Genomic DNA, 21,233 nt, shown 5'->3' with positions numbered 1-21,233 from the left:
TCTCAGCAATGTGGTTGACTTGTAACTTCCCTATGAAATGGCCCTAGCAAATGATTCAGTACAAGGACAATTGGGTATGGGGAAACAAATGCTAGCCTTGTCAGCAATGCCCACATCCCACGCACAAATGAAGAGGAAAAAAGGAAACAATTTTACTTCACAATTTCTAGATTTTAAATCGAAAACAAATAAAGTAATATTTGTTTTTGTCCATTTTCAGCAGACCAACTAGCCCTTGACAAGTATGAAATTTACTCAAACATAATCCAAGCTCTCAAGTCCACTTTCTCAAGTCTCTTTTCCACTTCCTTAATATGTTCCCCACTGCGCATCCTAGTAGAAGTTGGTACCTGATGCTGCTTTTTACTGACCCTCGCTGTCAATAGAATTTCTGATTTGAGTAAAGCTTTCACTTGCAGCACTTTATGGCCTTGGAATGTCCACTCTGCAGAGCAGAACCAACAATTAAAAGCTAAGCAGGCAGTGCAATCTCCCGCTGTGATAACTGCTTTCTGTCTTAGTGATTGCTGTATATGTATGTACATTACCCACTAATACCTGTGTTTCTAAGAAACATAGAAGGTGGTGTACATAAACATTGTTAAATCATTTGTAATGGAAACTGATGACAGTTATCATTATTTTACTATAATTCTTGGACAAAGGATTTGAGAATGTACTTAATCTCTACAGTGTAGAAAGAGGTCATTCGGCCCATTGAGTCTGCATCCATTTCTCCCAAAGAACACCCCACCTAGGCCTTCCCTCAGCCATATCCCCATAAACCCGTGCATTTACCATGGCCAATCCATCTAATCTGCACATCTTTGGACTAAGGGAGGAAAGTAAAGCACCCAGAGAAAACCCATGAAGACATGGGGAGAAAGTGTACACCCCACAAGACAGTCACCCAAGACTGGAATCTAACCTGGGTTTCTGGTGCTGAGAGGTAGTGGTGCCAGATGCTGTATTGCCTATCTCATCCACATGGACTGTTAGCAGGGAATGTTTCAATTGTTTTCTTAAATGTACTATCAATCAAAACACTTTTTTGCACCATGTATCAAGCGCATATCATCAGTGTGTCTTGGGAAAAGGAATTTCAAGAACATAAGAAATAGGAGCAGGAGTAGGCCATCTAGCCATTCGAGCCTGCCCAGCCATTCAATAAGATCATGGCTGATCTGTCGTGGCTCAGTTCCACTGAACTCCGGTATCAGCCTAGTGAACCTCCTCTGCACTCCCTCCAAGGCCAAAATATCCTTGCGTAAGTGCAGCGACCAAAACTGCAAACAGTACTCCAGCTGTGGCCTCACCAGTGCCCTGTACAGTTGCAGCAAGACCTCCCTACTTTTATATTCAATCCCCCTCGCTATGAAGGCCAGCATCCCATTAGCCTTCCTGACCAGCTGCTGCACCTGCAGTCTGGGTTTTTGCGACTCATGCACAAGGACCCCGAGGTCCCTCTGCACCATTGCATGCTGCAGTATAAGTAATAGTCCTTCCTACCAAAGTGGACAACTTCACACTTGCCAACATTAAATTCCATTTGCCAGTTCCTGGCCCATTCGCCCAGCCTATCTAGATCCTTCTGCAGACTTTCCACACCCTCCGCACAATTTGCCGTTCCACCAATCTTGGTGTCATCAGCAAATTTCGACACCATATACTCGGTTCCCTCCTCCAGATCATCTATATAAATGGTAAATAGCTGAGGCCCCAGTACCGATCCCTGGGGCACTCCACCAGTCACCAACCGCCAATCCGAATAGCACCCATTGACCCCCACTCTCTGCCTCCTATTTGACAGCCAATCCCCTATCCACGCTAACACCCTACCCCCAACTCCATGCCCCCTAACCTTCTGTAACAACCTCCTGTGCGGCACCTTATCAAACGCCTTCTGAAAATCAAGAAACACCACATCTACCGGCTCTCCTCTATCCACCGCCCTAGACACATCCTCATAGAACTCCAATAAATTCGTCAGACACGACTTCCCCTTAACGAAATCGTGTTGTGTCTGCTCTATCAAACAATTCTCCTCAAGATGCCTCGCTATATTCTCCTTGATCATGGATTCGAGCATTTTACCTACAACAGCCGTTAAACTAACTGGCCTATAATTCCCTGAAAGGAAACAATGTATATCGCTGTGAATTTGGGTATTGTAAGTAAGTGGTTGAGTAAAATTTTGGAGAAGTTATGAGCTGGTTAGCTTGTTGAAAATGGATGAAAACAAACATCTCTAATTTTGTAAGAACTTACTTTGGCTTCAAAATCTAGCAGTTGTGAAGTAAGTGTTTAAAAAGAAATAGGAATTATGAAATTTTGCACACTTCACAATTCCCTGTGACCTTGATTTTTTTTTTCCAGTGGCTTTCTAGCACCATTTTAACTCAAGAACCTTGTGAAAACCTAGTGATACATATTAAAATGAATGAGATTGGAATGAATGATATGCAGATGTTACATACTCATGAGGTCACTGCCTGTTATTTGCTAATCCTCCTAGCGTTATTTGGATGAAGCAGAAAAGGACAAGCAACAGTACCTCAAGGAACTTAAAGAATTTCAGCAAACTGAAGCGTATAAACTGAGTACACAAAAAATTCAGGAGAAGAAACTGAAGAAAGGTAAGGTCCTGGAGTACAGGGCTACTGAACATCTTTATTCAAATAACAATTTTTGTACTTGCATCCTATCACCTTTTAGCGCTCTTGCTGTCCAAGAGCAAGCTTTATCAAAATTATTTAGAATTGGCATTTCTACCATGTCTTTGAATTGATGCCATCTTGCAGCATTCTGCTCCAACAAGATGAACAGTGTACACTTCCTACTCTTGTCCAATTTTAATAGTGGCACAAAATTGGTAGTTTTTGCCCTGTCACAGTATATAAAATTCTTTCACTATGTCTCTTGGTTCATTTCTATTTGTTGTAAATTTGGGAAAATGCAATTCACCAGGGGAATACTGTGAATTTTTGTATAGGGTGAATGTTCTCTTCTGTCCATGTACTGTTACCGTATAATCTCCACATTCTCCCACCTCCATTTCACATTTAGTGCTGAGGAAGTGCAGGAATATTTTGTTTTACTTGCATTGTCAAACATAGAGAAGAGGAGGTCTGGAAACTCATTGCATTCAAAGTTACCTGAGAATGTAGTTTGAGATTTTGGTTATGGCAGTAGCTCATTTCAGATATTGAAAACTTAATAGTTTTGGGAGAGTTGGGCATAGAGCTGGGAAGTGAGAATATGTTAAAGCATTTTGTAAAGGAAAGGATAGCTGGCAGGTTCTAAATTTTTTTTTTGAGGCAGAATAATCGTGATTTTTACAAGGAAATGAGATTGTGCTTGAGGAACAGATTTAGGGTGCCAGCGAGTGTCTGAATTTGCTGGAGGCCAGGGCAAGGGTGGTTAAGTAGTCAGAATTTGAATGGGAGCTAGAGGTAAAAGTAGTGGAAGAGATGCGCTGTAAGAGGATTGGGAGGATCAGGGTTATAGTGAAGGGACTGTTGGGAGAGTTGGGTGCTTGGAGCAGGATTAAAAAATAGCAACATAAATAATCGTGTGGATGGTCTGTACCTGGGAGACAAAAATTGTTCTTCACGTCTTAGTTTTAGAGAAATGGGCATGGTTTTGAGGAAAATGTATCAAAGAGGTACTTAGTAATGGAGAAGAGGATCCCTGCCCTGTATGATCTTCCTGAGTAGATTTAAAAGTGAGGCACAATAAAATACTTCAGAATAGTTTTTAAGATTAACTATTTTCTGCAAAACAAGCTGGTGATGTGTTGACAATAGAAAAATGTTATAGTAAAGATTATTTATAACAGTATTGTAAAATAATTGTGATTCAATTAATTGGCTAGAAAAGCATCTCATGCTTAAGTCTGACAGTGGGACAGTTGCGTAGACTGAGGAATTAAGAATGAAGGAGAGAACTGTACAAGTTGGTCTATCTAGGTTGAAGAGGTGTGATGCTTGTATATGACTCTTACACTTTATCCTCCTTTATGCTTGTATTTATTTAATACTTTCCTGCCTCTGTCCTAACTATACCAAATCCTGTTTGTCCATCGCCCCTTGGCTCACTGACCTATGTTGGCTCTCGATCCTGCAGAATTCTCATCCTTGCTATGGATCTGTGGCTCCCTCTAGTTCAATAATTCTGAGATCTCTGCACTTCTCCAAATCTGGCATTTCGCACGTTCATGATTTTAAATGTTCTACTATTGAATCACAGAATTGTTATGGTACTGAAAAAGGCCACTAGGCCCATCATGTCTGCACCAGCTCTCCAAATATGGATTGTTACTTAGTTTCATTGTCACATGTTTTCCCCATGTCCTTGTACATTTCTATTCAAATAATCATCTAATACCCTCTTACCTGCCTTTGCTATGCTTCCAGGTAGTGCACTCTAGACCCAAACCATTTGCTGTGTCAAAAAGATTTTTCTATCATCACATTTGCTTCTTTTGCAGATCACTTTAAATCTGTGCCTTCTCGTTTCTAATCCTTTTACAGGCGGGAACAGTTTCTTCCCATCTTCTCTGACCAGCTGTCTCATGATTTGAACACCTCTATAAAATCTTCTGGGCTTCGCTGCAAGGAGAACTGTCTTAACCCTTTTCAGTCTATCCTCATAACTGAATTCTCTCATCTCTGGAACAATTTTTGCAAACTTCTTTTGCACACTCTCTCTAGTGCGTTTACATTCTTCCTATAGTGTGGTGCCCAAGCTGTACACAATATTCCAGCTGAGGTCTAACTTGTCTACAAGTTCAGCATAGCCTCCTTGCTCTTGTACTCTATGCCCCCATTAAAAAAGCCCAAGATACTGTATGTTTTATTAGCTGCACTCTCCCCTGTCCTAGTCAATGCATGCATACACTCAAGTCCCTCTGCTCCTGCACCCTTAAAATTTTAGCCCTTATTTTATATTGTCCCTGTCCTACCATTATACTTCACCTCTCACTTCTCTGGATTGAAGTTCATCTACTACCTTTCTGCCCTCTCCACCAACTTACCTATATCTGCTTTAAGTTCTACACTGTCCTCCTCGCTGTTTACAATGCGTCCAAGTTTTGTGTCATTCACAAACTTTGAAATTGTCCCCAGCACCCCATGATCTTGATTGTTAACATATACCAGGAAAAGCAAGGTTCCCAATACTAGTCCTTGGGGAGCTCCACTACAATCCTTCCTCCAGCCCAAAATATATCCATTGATCATTACTATTTGTCTCTTTTACTCCATGAGCTATATAACTTCTCTGACAAGTCTATCATGTGTCTCTGTTTCAAATGCTTTTTGACAGTGCATATACACAAATTAATAGCATTACTCTCATCAACCTTTCTGTGACCTCTTTTAAAAAAAACACAAATTAGTTGAACAGTTTCCCTTTTAAAAATCCATTATGGCTGCAGGTGCAGTTTGGCTAACCCTTGCACTGAGGATTTTCCTTGTTAATTCTCTCTTCCTGCCTTTCCTCTGTTTCTTCCTTTTTAATGCACTGCCTTTTTGACCAAGCTTTTAGTTAGCTGTCCTATTATCTTGTGTGGCTTGATATCAAGTTTTGTTTTGATCATTCCTGTGAAGAACCTTGAGATGTTATACTATGTCAATGAAGTTTTTATAGAGATTTTAGTTTAAAAGAAAACTAACATTTTTACTTCATAATTTTAGAAGAGCTGTGGCCAGGAGTTAATGGACCAGTCCCTAAGGTGAGCTGTAAAAATTTCGATAATTCCAAAATTATATCATTATAGGTTGTTATATCTGTACTGTCCAAATGGTCTGAAAAATACACAATGTATTACTTCATTCATTCTCTAAGAAAGTAATGCAAATATTGTTGTTTTTATATTTAATAGAAGCCATGGCAAGTAACCATTAATACTTCACCATAATAAAAGCAAAATGCTGGAGATCTGAAATAAAAACAGCTAGAAAATCTCAGGCAGTATCTGTGACGAGACCTGCTTGAGGTTTCTCGTACTTTGTTTTTATTAATACTTAACTTTATGTTGAATGTATCATCTTTTCCTCCTCCTTGTTCAGATGCAACTTTTCACCAGCCTGAAACTCCCCAAATTGAATTTTAAAAAAAATCATAGTCCTATTTACAATTGCTTACACAAACTTTAAAAATATGAAGCACAAAATGCAAAAAGGTTGTTCAGATAATCAAATCTGACATTTCGATAGATTTGCACAATTTACCCAAACTTGCATGCACCACAAATAAAGCTGCTTTTCCATATGGATAAACTATTAGATTTATTTCTCACAATCCATTATTATATTTTAGATTTGATTGCATTCTTTAGGTAACATCTTTACTGCTTCCCATGACTATAATGGTTTTTGCGTCTCCAGTTTATAAAGACTGAAACCTATAAATTTGGGTTTAAATTCGCAATCATCTTGTACAGGACAAACTCTAACTTTGTAGCTCCTAACAATATTTGTCAAATTCTTAACTTCCTCCTTACTCATTTCTTTGAAGATACTGAATGCGTTCATTTCTTGGCCCAGCTGTCCTACAGGTACAATTTGATAATAATGAATGGATTCATGACTTTTCACTGACTGAGAAATGAAAACATTAGGCCAGATCTTCTGAAGAGTGACAATCACTGTCAGATTGCCCCTCTGCTGCCCTATCTTTACACTAAGATGGAATTCCACATTTCTGGCCCGGACTTCCAAACCACACATCTTCAGAAGTGCGGAGCATACCTGTTCTGGGAGCCCATCTGGTAGTGCAGAATCATCAGGGAAGTCTAGCCACATCTTTTTTTTCTCGGGAAATTTTTATGGGGCAGGAATGTCAGTTGTATAATCACTCAGGAGTTAGAACTGTCTCTAATGTTTCCCTGGGTATCTATCACAGGTAAGTGAGTTGGCGCTATCTGAAGTCTCAAACTCTTGACTTGTAGAGTTTGAGACATTCTCAGTGGGTCGTGTGGAGCAGGGGAATTCTCCATTGGAATTTGAAACTTCCTGGGCAATTACAGTGGAGTTCTTGTGTTGGGACTTCCAGGGGTTCCATAGCACACCCTCCAGGTCATACTTCTAGGCTATGACCATCCTGATACCAGAAGTTTTTAGAATATATTTATTTTTCCAATAATCTGGAGGCTTAGTCTGATGAGCCCACTATGACATTTGACAATTTAAGTCCTGATTAATCTGACAATCTTTTTTGAAAAAGTTATCATTAAACTAACGGGTTTTGGTAAAAATACAGCTGGTTCAGTAATGTCTTTTAGGTTAAAAAAAACCTACTCTTGCCCACTCTGGTGTATTTGCAACTCTTAACTGTCATCTGAAGTGGCCTAGAAAGCTATTGCACAGTAGATCATATAAATGGTGGTCCACCACCACCTTTCTGGCAGCTAAAATGGCCAAGAAATGCCAACGTTGCTAGTGACGACATATTCCCAAGAACAAATTGTAAAAATAAGTTACCAATGTCATTAACTTTTACCAATATATTTTACATAAGATTCTAATTTAAGCAAAATAACACAGTATTATAAAGGAGTAAAGCACTAGTTGTCTTGAAATTGCATAGAGTCTCAGCGCACATATAAACCCTTCAGCTCATGTTGATATTTATGCTCCACCCTAATTCCCTCCCATCCTTACTAATCCAGTTCCGTCAGCATAACGTTCTTCTCTTCCCTTCCCTCTCGTGTTCTTGATTTTTCTCAAATGCATCTGTTTTATTTGCTGAACTAAACCCAGAACTAACAAGTTACACATTCTAACCATTCTCTGGTAAAGATGTTGCTCTTAAATTCTGTTTGACTTCCACCTTACAATGATTTATTTTTTTCCCATGAGTGGAAGCACTCTCTGACTAGTTTATCAAAACCTCTCAATTTGAGACCTCTGCTAGTTCTCAGCCTCTCTTTAAGAGACAAGAGACTTAACTTGCTCACTATTTTTCTGGTAGGCTTAACCTCATAGTTCTGGTATCATCATTTTTTGTTTTCAGTCTCAATAGTTCAATATGCTGACCAGAACTTCATAGTAATAAGTGTGGTTGAATTGAGATTGATACAAATTTTAATAATTTATCAATTTTGAAATTATTTCCCTCTAGAAAACCCAGCAAATTGCGTTTGCTTTTGTAAATGACTTTACATGTGTTGTTCCAAATCTCTTTTTCCTTTCATTCCCCCTAGATTCTTACATTCTAAGTAATATGTGACCTTATCTTTCTGATCAAAATGTAATACCTCAGGCCTACCTATGTTGCAATTCATCTGCCCGTGAATTATCTATATACCTATTTTGCAAGTTTATTAATGTTGTCTTGTGTATAATCTGTTGCAGTCCTCTTCATCGTTTGATTATCTTCACCTAAATTGAGTTGTCTGCAAATTAGCAGATTGTGTTTTTAATTCCAAAGTTGAAAATGTTGATATAAATTGTGAACGAGAGCCACTGATCTCACCACTGATCCTCATGGGATCTCAATTTCCATTGTTAATAATCTGAATCTTTTTTCTGTTTTATGTCTTTCATCCAGCCTTTCGTTCTGCCTCTTTTTCCCTGGCTCTGATTGCCTTGACCTTTATTCATCAGTCTCAACATGCAGTGTCTCCTATTATTGAAGTCCTTTTGAAAATCTAGATAAATTGCTTCTGCATTACCCTTGCCTATTTTTCTGTTGAATCATCAAAGAATTTGGTCAATGTTTCATGTGTCTATCTTTTGTAATTCAGGCCACTGATGATTCACCAGACAGGATTTCCATGTTTGACACCCCAATTTTTACTGAAGAGTTCCTTGACCAGACCAAAGGTATTTTAATTCTACTTGGTGTTTATGCTGCTTGTCTGCTTTGGAAATTAAGATTTGTTTAGTGGACAGATGCAAACTATGGTATAGTGCTGAGGCATGCAGACTGAGGTGATCTCAGGGTTGATATCTGAACTAGTTGGCTTGTTTCCAGTGTGATGAGCTATTACAGCATCTCCTGAGAAGGGAACAGAAAAATTATCAGTTTCCACTCTTGCTGGAAAGGGCTTCTGGAAAAACTTGGCATCAATGAAAAACATTGATCTACTAAATAAGGTCATTAGGCCGAGCATTGAATTATTCAAAGTATTATTTGAGCATTGCTCTCGAATGATATTATTAATCAATGTTTCACTATTAGCATTTAGTCCCAACAATATAAAATCATTGTAGATAGAAGTTAGTGAAAAGTAAATTTTGGGGAAAATAATCCTAATTTGTACATAATGAATGATAGGATTGTGTTCCCTCGGTCATGTAACATGCCAAAACCACCTTGTAGTGCTCATGAGTAAAAATAAATGACCAATTTATTGAGAGTGACTTCAAGGGCCAGCGGAATGCAGAATTTAGCTCCTTAAATTCAGGGGAGCAACATATTAGGGAAACAAAACATTTTTTTTTCTTGGTAACTTTAAATAATCCTGTAATGCAAGTTGCCAGGGCCCATTGGAGTTATTTGGCAATTCACTTTTATTATTTTAGTATTTTACTGCCCCTTATTAACTTAAAGTTTTAACTATTTTGACATGAAATAGTAAGCAGCAAAGTTGCATTTAAAAGAACTGTACAATGTTAGTCTACCCTCAAGAGAAAGCACATTATATACAAATAGTTTGAATAACTTTGCATGAAAACAATTAGATGGTATCTGATTTCACCAGTCCCCTTGGCTTGTCATAGAACATCTAGAGGTGGTGAGGCTGGAAAACCTTAAGGGGAGGATGTTCATCAGATTCTGTATGCAGTTGAATAATACCTTTCATTTTGGTGATTGAGAAGATAAGTTGCCTATGCATAACAAACTTTTTTTTTCCAGGATGTGTGCTTGTTCTATATATTTTAAGACCTCTCGTGGAGCTGCATTAACCAGCTGCTTTTCTAGCCATTAGAGTAATTTTAGACCAGACAAGCATCCCTGGAGCATGTTTGTTTTCAAACATTGATATCTATGTGATTGGTCTATTTTCAGATAGAATATGTGTGGTATGCTTTGATTTTGTTTTTTTGTAAATTCTTCAAAGAGTAAAAGTCTCATCGGGACCTGAAAGAAGTAACATCCACCTTTTAATTACTTCGACAAGGGACTGATCACACTAATTTAAGTTTGCGTTCCTGCAGTGCATTAATCTTTGGTAAAGATAATATAAATCAAGAGTTTTAAATGAATGTACTCTTTTATTTAGACAAAGTGCTGAGGAAATATATGCAACTTTTCACTTCACTTCCAAGCTCTGAAATGTGAATTTAGTTGAGTTTTTGTTTTTCTTTTAAGCCCGTGAATCAGAACTGCGAAAATTAAGGAAGTCAAATGTGGAATTTGAAGAGCAGAACGTTATCTTACAGAAACATATAGAGAGTATGAATAGTGCCAAAGAGAAACTAGAACAAGAGTTGGCACTGGAGGAGAGACAAACGTTGACGCTGCAACATCAACTGCAGGCAGTACGCCAGGCCCTGACTGCAAGCTTTGCTTCTATTCCCATTCCAGGTGAGAACAGGAAATGATTCAAAAGAAAACGATAATTGAAATATAGGTAGTATAGTTTTTGGAGCACACTGAATAATTGGTGTCGTTCTTTTTTAAACTTTTCCCTGAAATTGTTTTCTCTCAGAAGGTCAGTTGTAGAATTCTCTTCCTTAGAAAGCAGTATGGAGGTGCTTGAGATTAGGAGGCTATATTACATATGGGAATATGAAAGATTAGTTGACTGTGACCCGTACGATCATTGTGCAATTGAGGATCAAGAACCCTATCACTCCCACAACAGCAACCACTCTTCTGGGAGAAAGAAAAAGATTTAATCAAAGACAAATCAACAACCTGGGTCAATTTAAAGAAATTAAAAATCACCAGGACCTCATCAGCTCACTTTTGAATGCTTGCAGCGAATCTACCATTGCATGATGCAGCAATTGTTCCAACTTCTAACGGAATTCCTTGTTAATGTAAATTATATTGTAAGACTCTCGGTTCTCCCTATTTCATTCAGTTGTCCAGATGGCCGGTTTAGTCTTTTTTTTCAAATATTTCAATCTTTACTTTTACCTAATGTAAAAATAAATACATCACAACAACATCCTTCCCCACTGACCTCGAAGGCCTCAGGATAGAATTCTTCCAACCAGCCTGTGGCAGGTTCGGTGACAAGTGGGTGCAGGGAAACTGCTGAAAACCCGCAGGCATGAAATCACGTTGCAATTCTCCCAATAGTGGGTTGCTCTTCCCGTTAGCAGGTGATGCAAATGTCCAGTTGTATCTCAAAGAAACATTGAAAAACTACAGCACAGACAGGCCCTTTGAAATTTCTTTTGGCATCAAATTTGATTTCCAAAGAGTGGCGTATACTACGTGGTCCTCAGTTTATCAAAGTCTTTGAGATGAGTACAACGACTTTCTATCAGTGCTGCATTGCTCCTGATGCACTATACCACTGCCAGGTACGTTGATCCCTGCTTCCACTTTATTGCTGAGCTGGTTTTCATGGATAGCATTGTCAGTGAACCAGATCAGTACTCTGCCTGTGGTTAAGGAGTGCAGGGGTCTCCTCACCCTAATTTCCTCCCTTCTCCCCTAGTGGAGGGTGATACACAGACTCCAATTGAAATGGGCTGATGTCCAAATGGGGCTTGCGTGCTTTGAAGGTTGGGGGGGGGGGGTGGTGGCAGTGGCGGCCAAACCAAGGCACAGGCTTCCTCCACATTGCTGATGTACTGCACAATCTGGTGAAGATGTGGGCAAGAGAGAGTGATAAGTGTGCTGCATTGATATTTAAATATGGTGCTGAAACCTTCAAATCCACCAGATGTCTGTGCAAAATTAATAAGGTTCCAAGTGCAGGATTCTGCTATTCTGGTCAGTAGGACAAGTGATGTGGAGACTCCCACCGTTGCACTTAGCCTCAAAATAGGAGAATTCTGCCCTGCATCTTATTAAGTAGCTTATTGTATCTTTCACTGATATGATGTGTATTAGAATTTTAGTGAAGTGCAAGAGTATGTATTGCTGACAATGTAAATAGCTTGAGCAGAAAAATAAAGTAACTTTCACTTGATTTTAACAGTTTCAGAAATCTTAGCTCCATCATTTAGATTTAGTTTCAATGACACCATTGTGGACTTATGTAATTTCATTTTTTAGTAGGAGCAAATATAGAACATTTTCTATTCAAAAAATCAATGCAAGTCTCTTCCATGTCATCAGAAAATGATTGGGATTTCTGTCCAAATCTTTTTATTTCTGTTTTCATCTTCAGACTGCTACCTAATACCGTTTCTTACTTCTGTTTGTAACTAGGCACTGGAGAAACACCGACAGAAGGAACGCTTGATACGTACATGGCAAAACTTCACAATATCATTGGAAGCAGCCCCATAGAATATGAAAAACTAGTTGGTAGAGTGCAGGAGATCATCAGCCAATTAGATAGGTAAGGTTTGACAAATAATTTGGATAAAATTGTTTTAAATTCAAATCTAAAGCAATATTGAGCTTGGCTATTAGCTAGATTTGACTCTTGGGGCATTATCTTACTGGCTCAACTCGCCAGTCAATCGGCATGGGAGCTGGGAACTGGTTTAGTCCCATACATTAAATTCCCATTAAATTGCCAGTGGGTGAGCGCGAAGCCTATTTGCATAAGATTGAATTAATTTCAATCTCGTTAGCAGGCCTGGCAAGCACCTTTCAACCTCACTGCTGCTTTCCCCTCTCATCAGTGAGATATCAGTTGAAAAATTCACTTCTGGTTCCTGATAGTGGGGTCCAGACACCCTGGTAATGCTGGGGGGACAGAGGCCATTGAAACCCCCAGGTGGTCGGTGGCATGTCTAGCAGACGGTGTCTGATTGGGCATCATAACTGTGCCAGAGGCAGTGCCGAGTGTGTTGGGGCTGAACTGAGGTGATGCTATGATGGTGGGAATTGTGTAAATAAATTTGACCACTAGCCTTAGCCTGAATTATGCAGGTTAACAGCATGGTGTTTTCCAACAGGAATAGATGTGTGTTGAGCAGAATGTGTAATCTCCAGTGCAAAGTAACTCTGTAGAAGAATACGTTGTTAACTCTGTCATGCTGTTCCTATTTGTACTATAAAGATATATGTATTGGGTCATGAGAAAAATCTTCAAGAACTCCATCTTGCTGTGGACACAATCTAGAGTTCAGAAGTAGCCAGAATTATAATAGCCTCTTCATCAAGTCTCTAAGTGGATGTGATATTTGTCTTCTGTCAGATCCAAATGGGCATGCCGTGTGCCTAAAAGAAAAACGTTGTTGTTTGTGATATTTTCACCTGATGAGGATAATTTATGGAAAGTTAATTATGATATTTAGTTAGGAGCTTATCATTCAGATTATGGAATAACAAATAGAACAAAAATGACAGACTTTCAAGTCATTTCTGTAATATGCACTTTTATCTTTCTTTATAGAAGTTGTGTTAATCAGCCTTCGTCAAATCTGTAAGCAACCCTATTTAATGTTTTTCTCTCGCCCATTCTTTCACTCTTCCAAAAGGATCATTTCCAACCTTCAGTGAATCTGGTGTCCTTTTTACTTGCATGCACAAACGTTATTCTTTAAAGTTATCATGAGAATTTGCATTGCAGCCAAATTTTGCATATGCTGATCCATCGACCATTGTTCAATCGCCTTTTGTCTTTGGAACATCATCTTTTACTGTACCACTAGGGAAATCTGTTGCCACATTGAGTCTATTCATACACTTCTTGTGATGTACATCACCTGTGTCTATCTTATTAAAAAAATGTTGTTTTCACCTACCTTTTAGTCAACTTTTCCAATGTTTTAAATCCCCCTCTCCATGTTAATGGTAGCTAACTATTCAATTGTGTCGCCCTGTAATTACATGCACAGCAGAGGTATTATTTTGCTGCTACCCCAGTAGGAGATATCATTGCAACTTGACAGGTTTACATAGGCAGTTTCTATTTTTAAGTGTGGATATAAAGAAAACACAATTATGGATTTATAATGGGGGATTCTGCATATTTTTGTTTTCTGCTTGAGCATAAGACTTAATTTGGTTTGGCTGCTTATGTGCAATGCCACAGAGATCCATTAGCAATTTACACAAACCCTTGTGTACAGCTTGCATATTCTGCAGCACTTTGCTCATTATAAATTGATAGTACCAGTTATAAAATAGAATATACTTTGACTCAGAGTTACATGGCAAGATATTAAAATCTTTACATGTATGCACTTCCCATTTAATAACATAATTACTTCTTCTTGTCATGGTATTTTCATATTTAAATTTTTAAAACGCACCTTGAGACCACCCAGCTCACAGTTTGCTTCATTTGTAATACTGCTGTGGGATGTCCTGAGGCTGTGAAAAGTATTAATGCAGATCTTTTTTCTCTTCCCAAGTAAGGTGGTGTTCCCCAAGTTAAGTGGTGTGGGCTTTACAGTTACTTGGGGGTGCCTGGAGCAGTGTTGGAAACTTCTTTTGACGCTGAGGTGGCATCCTGTAGTTCCGAGCTGTAGTCCTGGAACAGAAATTTTCTGTTGCTATTATCATCAACCTCTCCATCTCCTCCAGTGTTTCTTCCTCTTTTATATTATTCCTGCTCACTGCCAACACAATTTGTCCCTGATTTATAACTTCTACCCTTCATGCATCCAACTGCACACTGACTAATTCCATCATTTTTAAAATTGCTGTATACTACTTGCGATTTATACCTCAACAGCCAACTTTCACACACTTTCTGCAATGAACAGAATTCTCTGCCCAGCATATAAACACACACTCACTCACAGGAACGTATCTATGTACAGAAGTTCCGTATAAATTTTGTTCATTATATAAACTGTTTAAACATTTACTCGTTGTTATTCCATAGAGACACTGCATATTGTAGCATTAAATTAGTAGTCTCACTCAAAGGCCATAAAATGATGTAGAGATAGGGGGAAAAAAACTGAAGCAACTAGAAGTAATGGTCTGAGGTTAGTGTAAATAGTGTGATCCTGACTCTTTCTAATTTTGAAGTGATTGCTGGCATTTGAAGTCTAATGTGGAAAATTGCTCACAGCTATTCATCAACTCCCCAAAATAGAAGTCTAAAATCTTATTTGAATTTTCTTTAAATTGAGGATGCTATTTGGCTTATTATCCCACATTTATAAAATAGAATTTTTTTGATTTGTGACTGTTTCATATTATTACATTTTTTCTTTCAGTGAAAAGCTATGAACATGGGAAGAAATATTCATAAAAACACTGACCATATCCATGATTTTGAATCGGAGATGGGCTGCAACGTGTGGAACTTGGATTTTAAAAATTGCTAATTTCCACCACAATCTTGGGAAATTATGCAAAATATTAACTTTTTAGTCTCCTTGTGACAATTGCACATATTTGGTGCACTGGTTTTGATAATCCTATGATCTACTAGGATGCCTGTGATTTGAAAGATATTGCTCTGTCTTTTATGCATGTTTATAATGTTTGGATACCTTTAATGTATGGTAAACTAGAATACATAAATTGAATTATGTGCAAAGATAGACCTTGGGCTTTCATAGCTAAGGGATTTAGATTATATTATATATATATATGAATTATTTTTTCTGATTCTTACTGAATAGTTTCTGGTATTTTGTACAACCAAATGCATGAGCATTTCATTTATACATGATGCAGTAGATCTTACTGTCTCTGTTTATCTTTTTTAATGTTTTCAGACACTATTTTCTACAAAATGCATTACTTTCCAGTGCAAAGATTGCTAGACAAAAACAAGTTGGCAGCAATTTATAATATTTTACACCTGTACAAATAATATATTCTGAAAGATAAGATAAAATGATTGCGTTAAGTGAGTTTCTTTGGGATCTGAGACCTAATGAGAAATTAGAAAATCTACCACTTTTTACCAATTAATTACATTCCACAGAAATTTATTAAGGAGGGGATATGTATGGTACAGGCCATGGGGAACATGCTAGTTTTTCTCGTGCAAACAATTTACTTAGAATTTCTTTTTACGTTTGGTACAAAAATGCTGCAGTTCTTTTTAGATGTTATCTACCTGCATAGGCTGCAAATTGTCGATTAATTTTATGTTCTGCACTAATTAGAATCTGCATGCATTAAAAAAGAAGTCTAATTCTGTATATTATTTTTAAGGTGAAACTAGAACATTTAGAATAGATTCATAATAGAAGGTGAATAGAACTCTTTTATATGTCCAATAGACTTTTGCTGGTGGTTGGAATTTGTGATAGATCCATCTGCTAGTGAAGCCACATTGGCTACTGCTGTGTCTATATCTCCCCCAATAAAATTGTATGATAAAATCAGTGTGCTCGAATAAAAACATTCTCAAGTTGTATCTAAAAAAAAACTCAAGTTGCATCTGTTCTCTTTTTTATTTTTAAAATGATTACTTTTTTCATACTTATTTGGAAGTGATTGCTCTGAACAGAATGTGCAAAATTGTTCACAGCTCATGTGATACGAAGGAAGGCAAATCACCACTGACGCTGGGGTAACTATAAAGACCTCTTTGTAATAAACTAGAGGATCTTTTTTCTTTCTCCACTTTTATTTTTGAAGTTGCACCATTTATTCTTGTCCCACATTGCTAACTATAAATTAGGTCAACATATTATGTTGTTCATTCATGTGATGCATTTTATATTCATGTAACATAAACAGTGTTGGACTGTGCTATCGGATAACTTCTGATCACCTCTTCACCTGAAGAGGTATTCATAACAGTGACAAATGCTAGTATTCTATATTAGTGCAAGAATCATTTTTATGGGCACTGTAGTGTAATGCAAAATAATACTAATTAGACACAAGGAAGAACTCATAGCTGGCATGGGTCTCTGGATTATAATTGGCTGTTTTTCACTGCTGTTCAATCATGGTAAAATATAGCCCTGTTCAACCTCACAAGCACAAATGAAATGCTTAAAATAAGCAAATAATTCTGTCTTGATATCATTTGGTGCAGTAGGTTAGTAAGGATGGCTAATTAAATGTGTTTAAAGAATATATCTGCTTAAAAAATGTCTTTCTTTATGGTTTAGTTAATTAATTCTTGATGTTACAGTTGCAAAGGTGGCTTTCTGACTATTTATTTCATCTCTTAGCAAAGAGAATAAAAAATTCATTAGCACTTTTTCAAGGTTTTCTGCTCAATTGTCCATGTCCCTGTGACTTCCTCCCTTTCATCAGCCCTCCCATTTCTGTTTTGAAGGTGTTGGCTCCTAGGATGCATAAAGTTTTGCTCCTGTGCAGACAAATTCAGAGCATCCGTAATCCTTTTGTTTATTTTGTCCTTCCTAATCTAGGAACATTCCTACCAACTGTTGCACTCCAGCCACCACTCTGGCTGAGATCAGCTCAACATCTGAATAAAGTTGTCACATTTCTTTTGAAAGATCAAAGCCATAGAGGATAGAATGGAGGCACTGAAGGGAGTGGAATTATGGATGAGATGTAACTTTTGCTACTGATTCTTAAATATGGAAAATCTTATGAAACTTTTATGCCATATTGTCAAAGTACATTCAAGGTGATGCCAGAAAAGTACATGAGGGGTAGGATTGGAAGAAAGGTGTGGAATATTAGCATAGATTAGTTGGGCTGAATGTAGAATTTCTGTAATGTAGAACTGGAATCAAATCTTGAGTCTTTGTTTCAGTGCAGATGTGCCTTTGCTCAAGCAGACATCAGAATCTAAACAAAAATAATTTAAGCATTACAGTTGGAGAATGCAGCACAAATCAGTTGGCAAAACAAAAGTGTTAATGCAATGGAAGTAAATAATGGAAAATTGATGGATGTGTTTTGAACAAAGACTTGTCTAATAGGAATTGACTTTTGAAGATGATCCAGTGCAGAGTTGTAGTTCAAGAATCAAGAATAATAATACACTTATGGGAGCTTAATCTTCATTTGGACTGAATAGATCAACTTGTTAAACATAATATATCAGCCATGATATTTTCAAATGGCGAAACAGGCTTATGGAGCCATATGACCTATTCCTGCTCCTGTCTCATGTTCTTATGTTGTGAACCAAATTTAATAATATTGCCAATTATGAGGTGATTAAAGAATGGGGGTTTGTTTTCAACAAGAAGTCAAGAATTCCTGGCTAGTGACCAACTGAAATGGAGAAGATTCAGCCAGAATGTACTGAATGCATCAAGAGGCTTCATTGCGAACATGCAGAGGTGAAGTTGAGGTGTTGGGGAATGTGCACAAAACTCCAACTCATCTACCTAAGCCTCCAAGCACTACCTGCCTCAAGTGCCAGAGTCTGCAGATTGTGCCTTGATTCTGAGATGGCTAATTGATAAATCTAATCAAAGTGGAGTCATCTTTTATCCCAAGGGACTGCATAAGTAGAGAAGGAGAACTGAATGCAGCCTTCATTTGCATCACATCTCCGAAGTTATTTTGTGTATGAATGATATCTGCAGGACAGTAGGATTCATCTTGCTGTGCATAAAACATAGAACATTACAGTGCGGTACAGGCCCTTCGGCCCTCGATGCTGTGCCGACCTGTGGAACCAATCTAATGACTCTCTAACCTAAACTATTGCAATGTTATCCATATGCCTATCCACTGACCATTTGAACACTCTTAAAGTTGGTGAGTCCACAACTGCTGGAGGCTGGGCATTCCACGCCCTTACTACCCTCTGAGTAAAGAACCTACCTCTGACATCCGTCCTATAACTACCACCCCTTAATTTAAAGCTATGTCCCCTTGTGTTAGCCATCACCCATCCGAGGGGGAAAAAAGGCTCTCGCTGTCCACCCTATCTAATCCCCTGATCATCTTGTATTGTGGACAAGTCCCCAGGACCGGATGGAATGCATCCGAGGGTTCTGAAAGAAATGGCGGAGGTTATAGTGGATGCCTTGGTGGTTATTTTCCAGACGTCGCTGGATTCCGGGGAAGTGCCGGAAGATTGGAAAACGGCTAATGTTACGCCGTTGTTTAAGAAGGGTGCCAGGCAAAAGGCGGGGAATTATAGGCCGGTTAGTTTAACGTCTGTGGTAGGTAAAATGTTAGAATCCGTCATTAAGCAGGAAATTGCGAGGCATCTTGAAGGGAATTGCTTGATAGGGCGGACGCAACACGGTTTCATTAAAGGGAAGTCGTGTCTGACAAATTTACTGGAGTTCTATGAGGATGTGTCTAGGGCAGTGGATAGAGGAGAGCCGGTGGATGTGGTCTTTCTGGATTTTCAGAAGGCGTTTGACAAGGTACCTCACAAGAGGTTATTGCAGAAGGTCAGGGGACATGGAGTTGGGGGTAGGGTGTTAGCGTGGATAGAGGATTGGTTGTCAAATAGGAGGCAGAGAGTGGGGGTCAATGGGTGCTATTCGGATTAGCGGTTGGTGACTAGTGGGGTGCCCCAGGGGTCGGTGCTGGGGCCTCAGCTATTTACCATTTATATAGATGATTTGGAGGAGGGAACCGAGTGCAGGGTGTCAAAATTTGCTGATGACACCAAGATTGGGGGAAAGGCAAATTGTGCGGAGGGTGTGGAGAGTCTGCAGAAGGATCTAGATAGGCTGGGCGAATGGGCCAGGAAATGGCAAATGGAATTTAATGTTGGCAAGTGTGAGGTGGTCCACTTTGGTAGGAAGAATGGTAGGAAGGACTATTACTTACGTGGCGAAAAACTGCAGCAGGCGACGGTGCAGAGGGACCTCGGGGTCCTTGTGCATGAGTCGCAAAAACCCAGCTTGCAGGTGCAGCAGGTGGTCAGGAAGGCGAATGGGATGCTGGCCTTCATAGCGAGGGGGATTGAATATAAAAGTAGGGAGGTCTTGCTGCAGCTGTATAGGGCATTGGTGAGGCCGCAGCTGGAGTACTGTGTGCAGTTTTGGGCGCCGCACCTGCGCAAGGATATTTTGGCCCTGGAGGGAGTGCAGAGGAGGTTTACTAGGCTGATACCGGAGTTGAGGGGATTGAGCTATGAGGAGAGGCTGAATAAACTAGGCTTGTACTCGCTAGAGTTTAGAAGAATGAGGGGAGATCTCATTGAGACGTATAAGATGATGAATGGGATGGATAGGATAGAGGTGGAGAGACTCTTCCCGCTCAAAAAAGACAGTAGGACTAGGGGGCACAGCCTCAAGATAAAGGGGAGGCGGTTTAGAACGGAGTTGAGGAGGAACTTCTTCACTCAAAGGGTGGTGAATCTCTGGAATTCTCTGCCCGTTGAAGTGGTGGAGGCTGCCTCGCTAAATATTTTTAAGAAGCGGGTTGATGGGTTTTTGATAAGAGAGGGGATTAAGGGTTATGGGGAGAGGGCGGGAAAGTGGAACTGAGCCACAACAGATCAGCCATGATCTTATTGAATGGCGGGGCAGGCTCGAAGGGCTAGATGGCCTACTCCTGCTCCTATTTCTTATGATCTTATGATCTTATGTCACCTCGTAACCTCCTCTCTGATGAAAATAACCTCAAGTCCCTCAGCCTTTCCTCATAAGACTTTCCCACCATACCAGGCAACATCCTGGTAAACCTCCTTTGCACCCTTTCCAATGCCTCCACATCTTTCTTATAATGCGGTGACCAGAACTGTACGCAATACTCCAAGTGCAGCTGCACCAGAGTTTTGTACAGTTGCAACATGACCTCACGGCTCTGAAATTCAATCCCTCTACCAACTCCACAATAATACAGTGCACTTCGTGGTAATTCAGTTCAGCGAGTTGCACATGGTGTTCAATTGTTTGGTGTTTGCTCTATGTTTGATATTGCAGTAAGTGCTCTCAAAAATTCTTTGGGCCAAAGAAAATTGTGGTGATAAAACAACATACATTTGCCAGAGATGCCAGGAAGGGGTAAGCCCATAAAACGTAGTAGAAATTGACTTCTACATATAAATTTGGCATACTAACTAATGAACTGATTTGTGGTAAATTGATTGAAAGCACTTCCCTGAATTAGGGAATGCCTTCTAATGGAAGATGATGGTTTGAACGTGGAAAAATTCATGACCTTGGCAATCTAACTTGAATCTGCCATATTGGGTTTGAAGAGTTACACAGAAATGCATCCTCTGACTTGGTTGCTAATGCATCTTGCCCAACAAACTCAAGTGCAAGTGTAACGGAAAGAGTCCTCAGAACCTCATCAACACTTACCTCATTTTAGTTAGATGT

At 39.0% G+C, this 21,233-nt stretch overlaps 1 protein-coding gene across 1 annotated transcript in view; it reads left to right on the top strand.

Moving 5' to 3' along the window:
• Positions 1 to 16,647, top strand: part of hmg20b (high mobility group 20B) — a 29,048-nt gene extending 12,401 nt beyond the window's left edge. Inside the window, exons 5-10 of the mRNA XM_080212722.1 lie at positions 2,516 to 2,636; positions 5,697 to 5,734; positions 8,750 to 8,828; positions 10,321 to 10,536; positions 12,343 to 12,475; positions 15,261 to 16,647. Coding sequence (XP_080068848.1) covers positions 2,516 to 2,636; positions 5,697 to 5,734; positions 8,750 to 8,828; positions 10,321 to 10,536; positions 12,343 to 12,475; positions 15,261 to 15,273 — 600 coding nt within the window. The 3' untranslated portion in view covers positions 15,274 to 16,647. The remainder of the gene's footprint in view (positions 1 to 2,515; positions 2,637 to 5,696; positions 5,735 to 8,749; positions 8,829 to 10,320; positions 10,537 to 12,342; positions 12,476 to 15,260) is intronic.
• The last annotated feature ends 4,586 nt before the right edge of the window (positions 16,648 to 21,233 follow it).

The sequence above is a fragment of the Carcharhinus amblyrhynchos genome, chromosome 26 (assembly GCF_965287045.1).
Source record: "Carcharhinus amblyrhynchos chromosome 26, sCarAmb.v2.hapA, whole genome shotgun sequence".
Taxonomy (NCBI): domain Eukaryota; kingdom Metazoa; phylum Chordata; class Chondrichthyes; order Carcharhiniformes; family Carcharhinidae; genus Carcharhinus; species Carcharhinus amblyrhynchos.
This window is presented reverse-complemented; position numbering and strand designations above follow the sequence as displayed.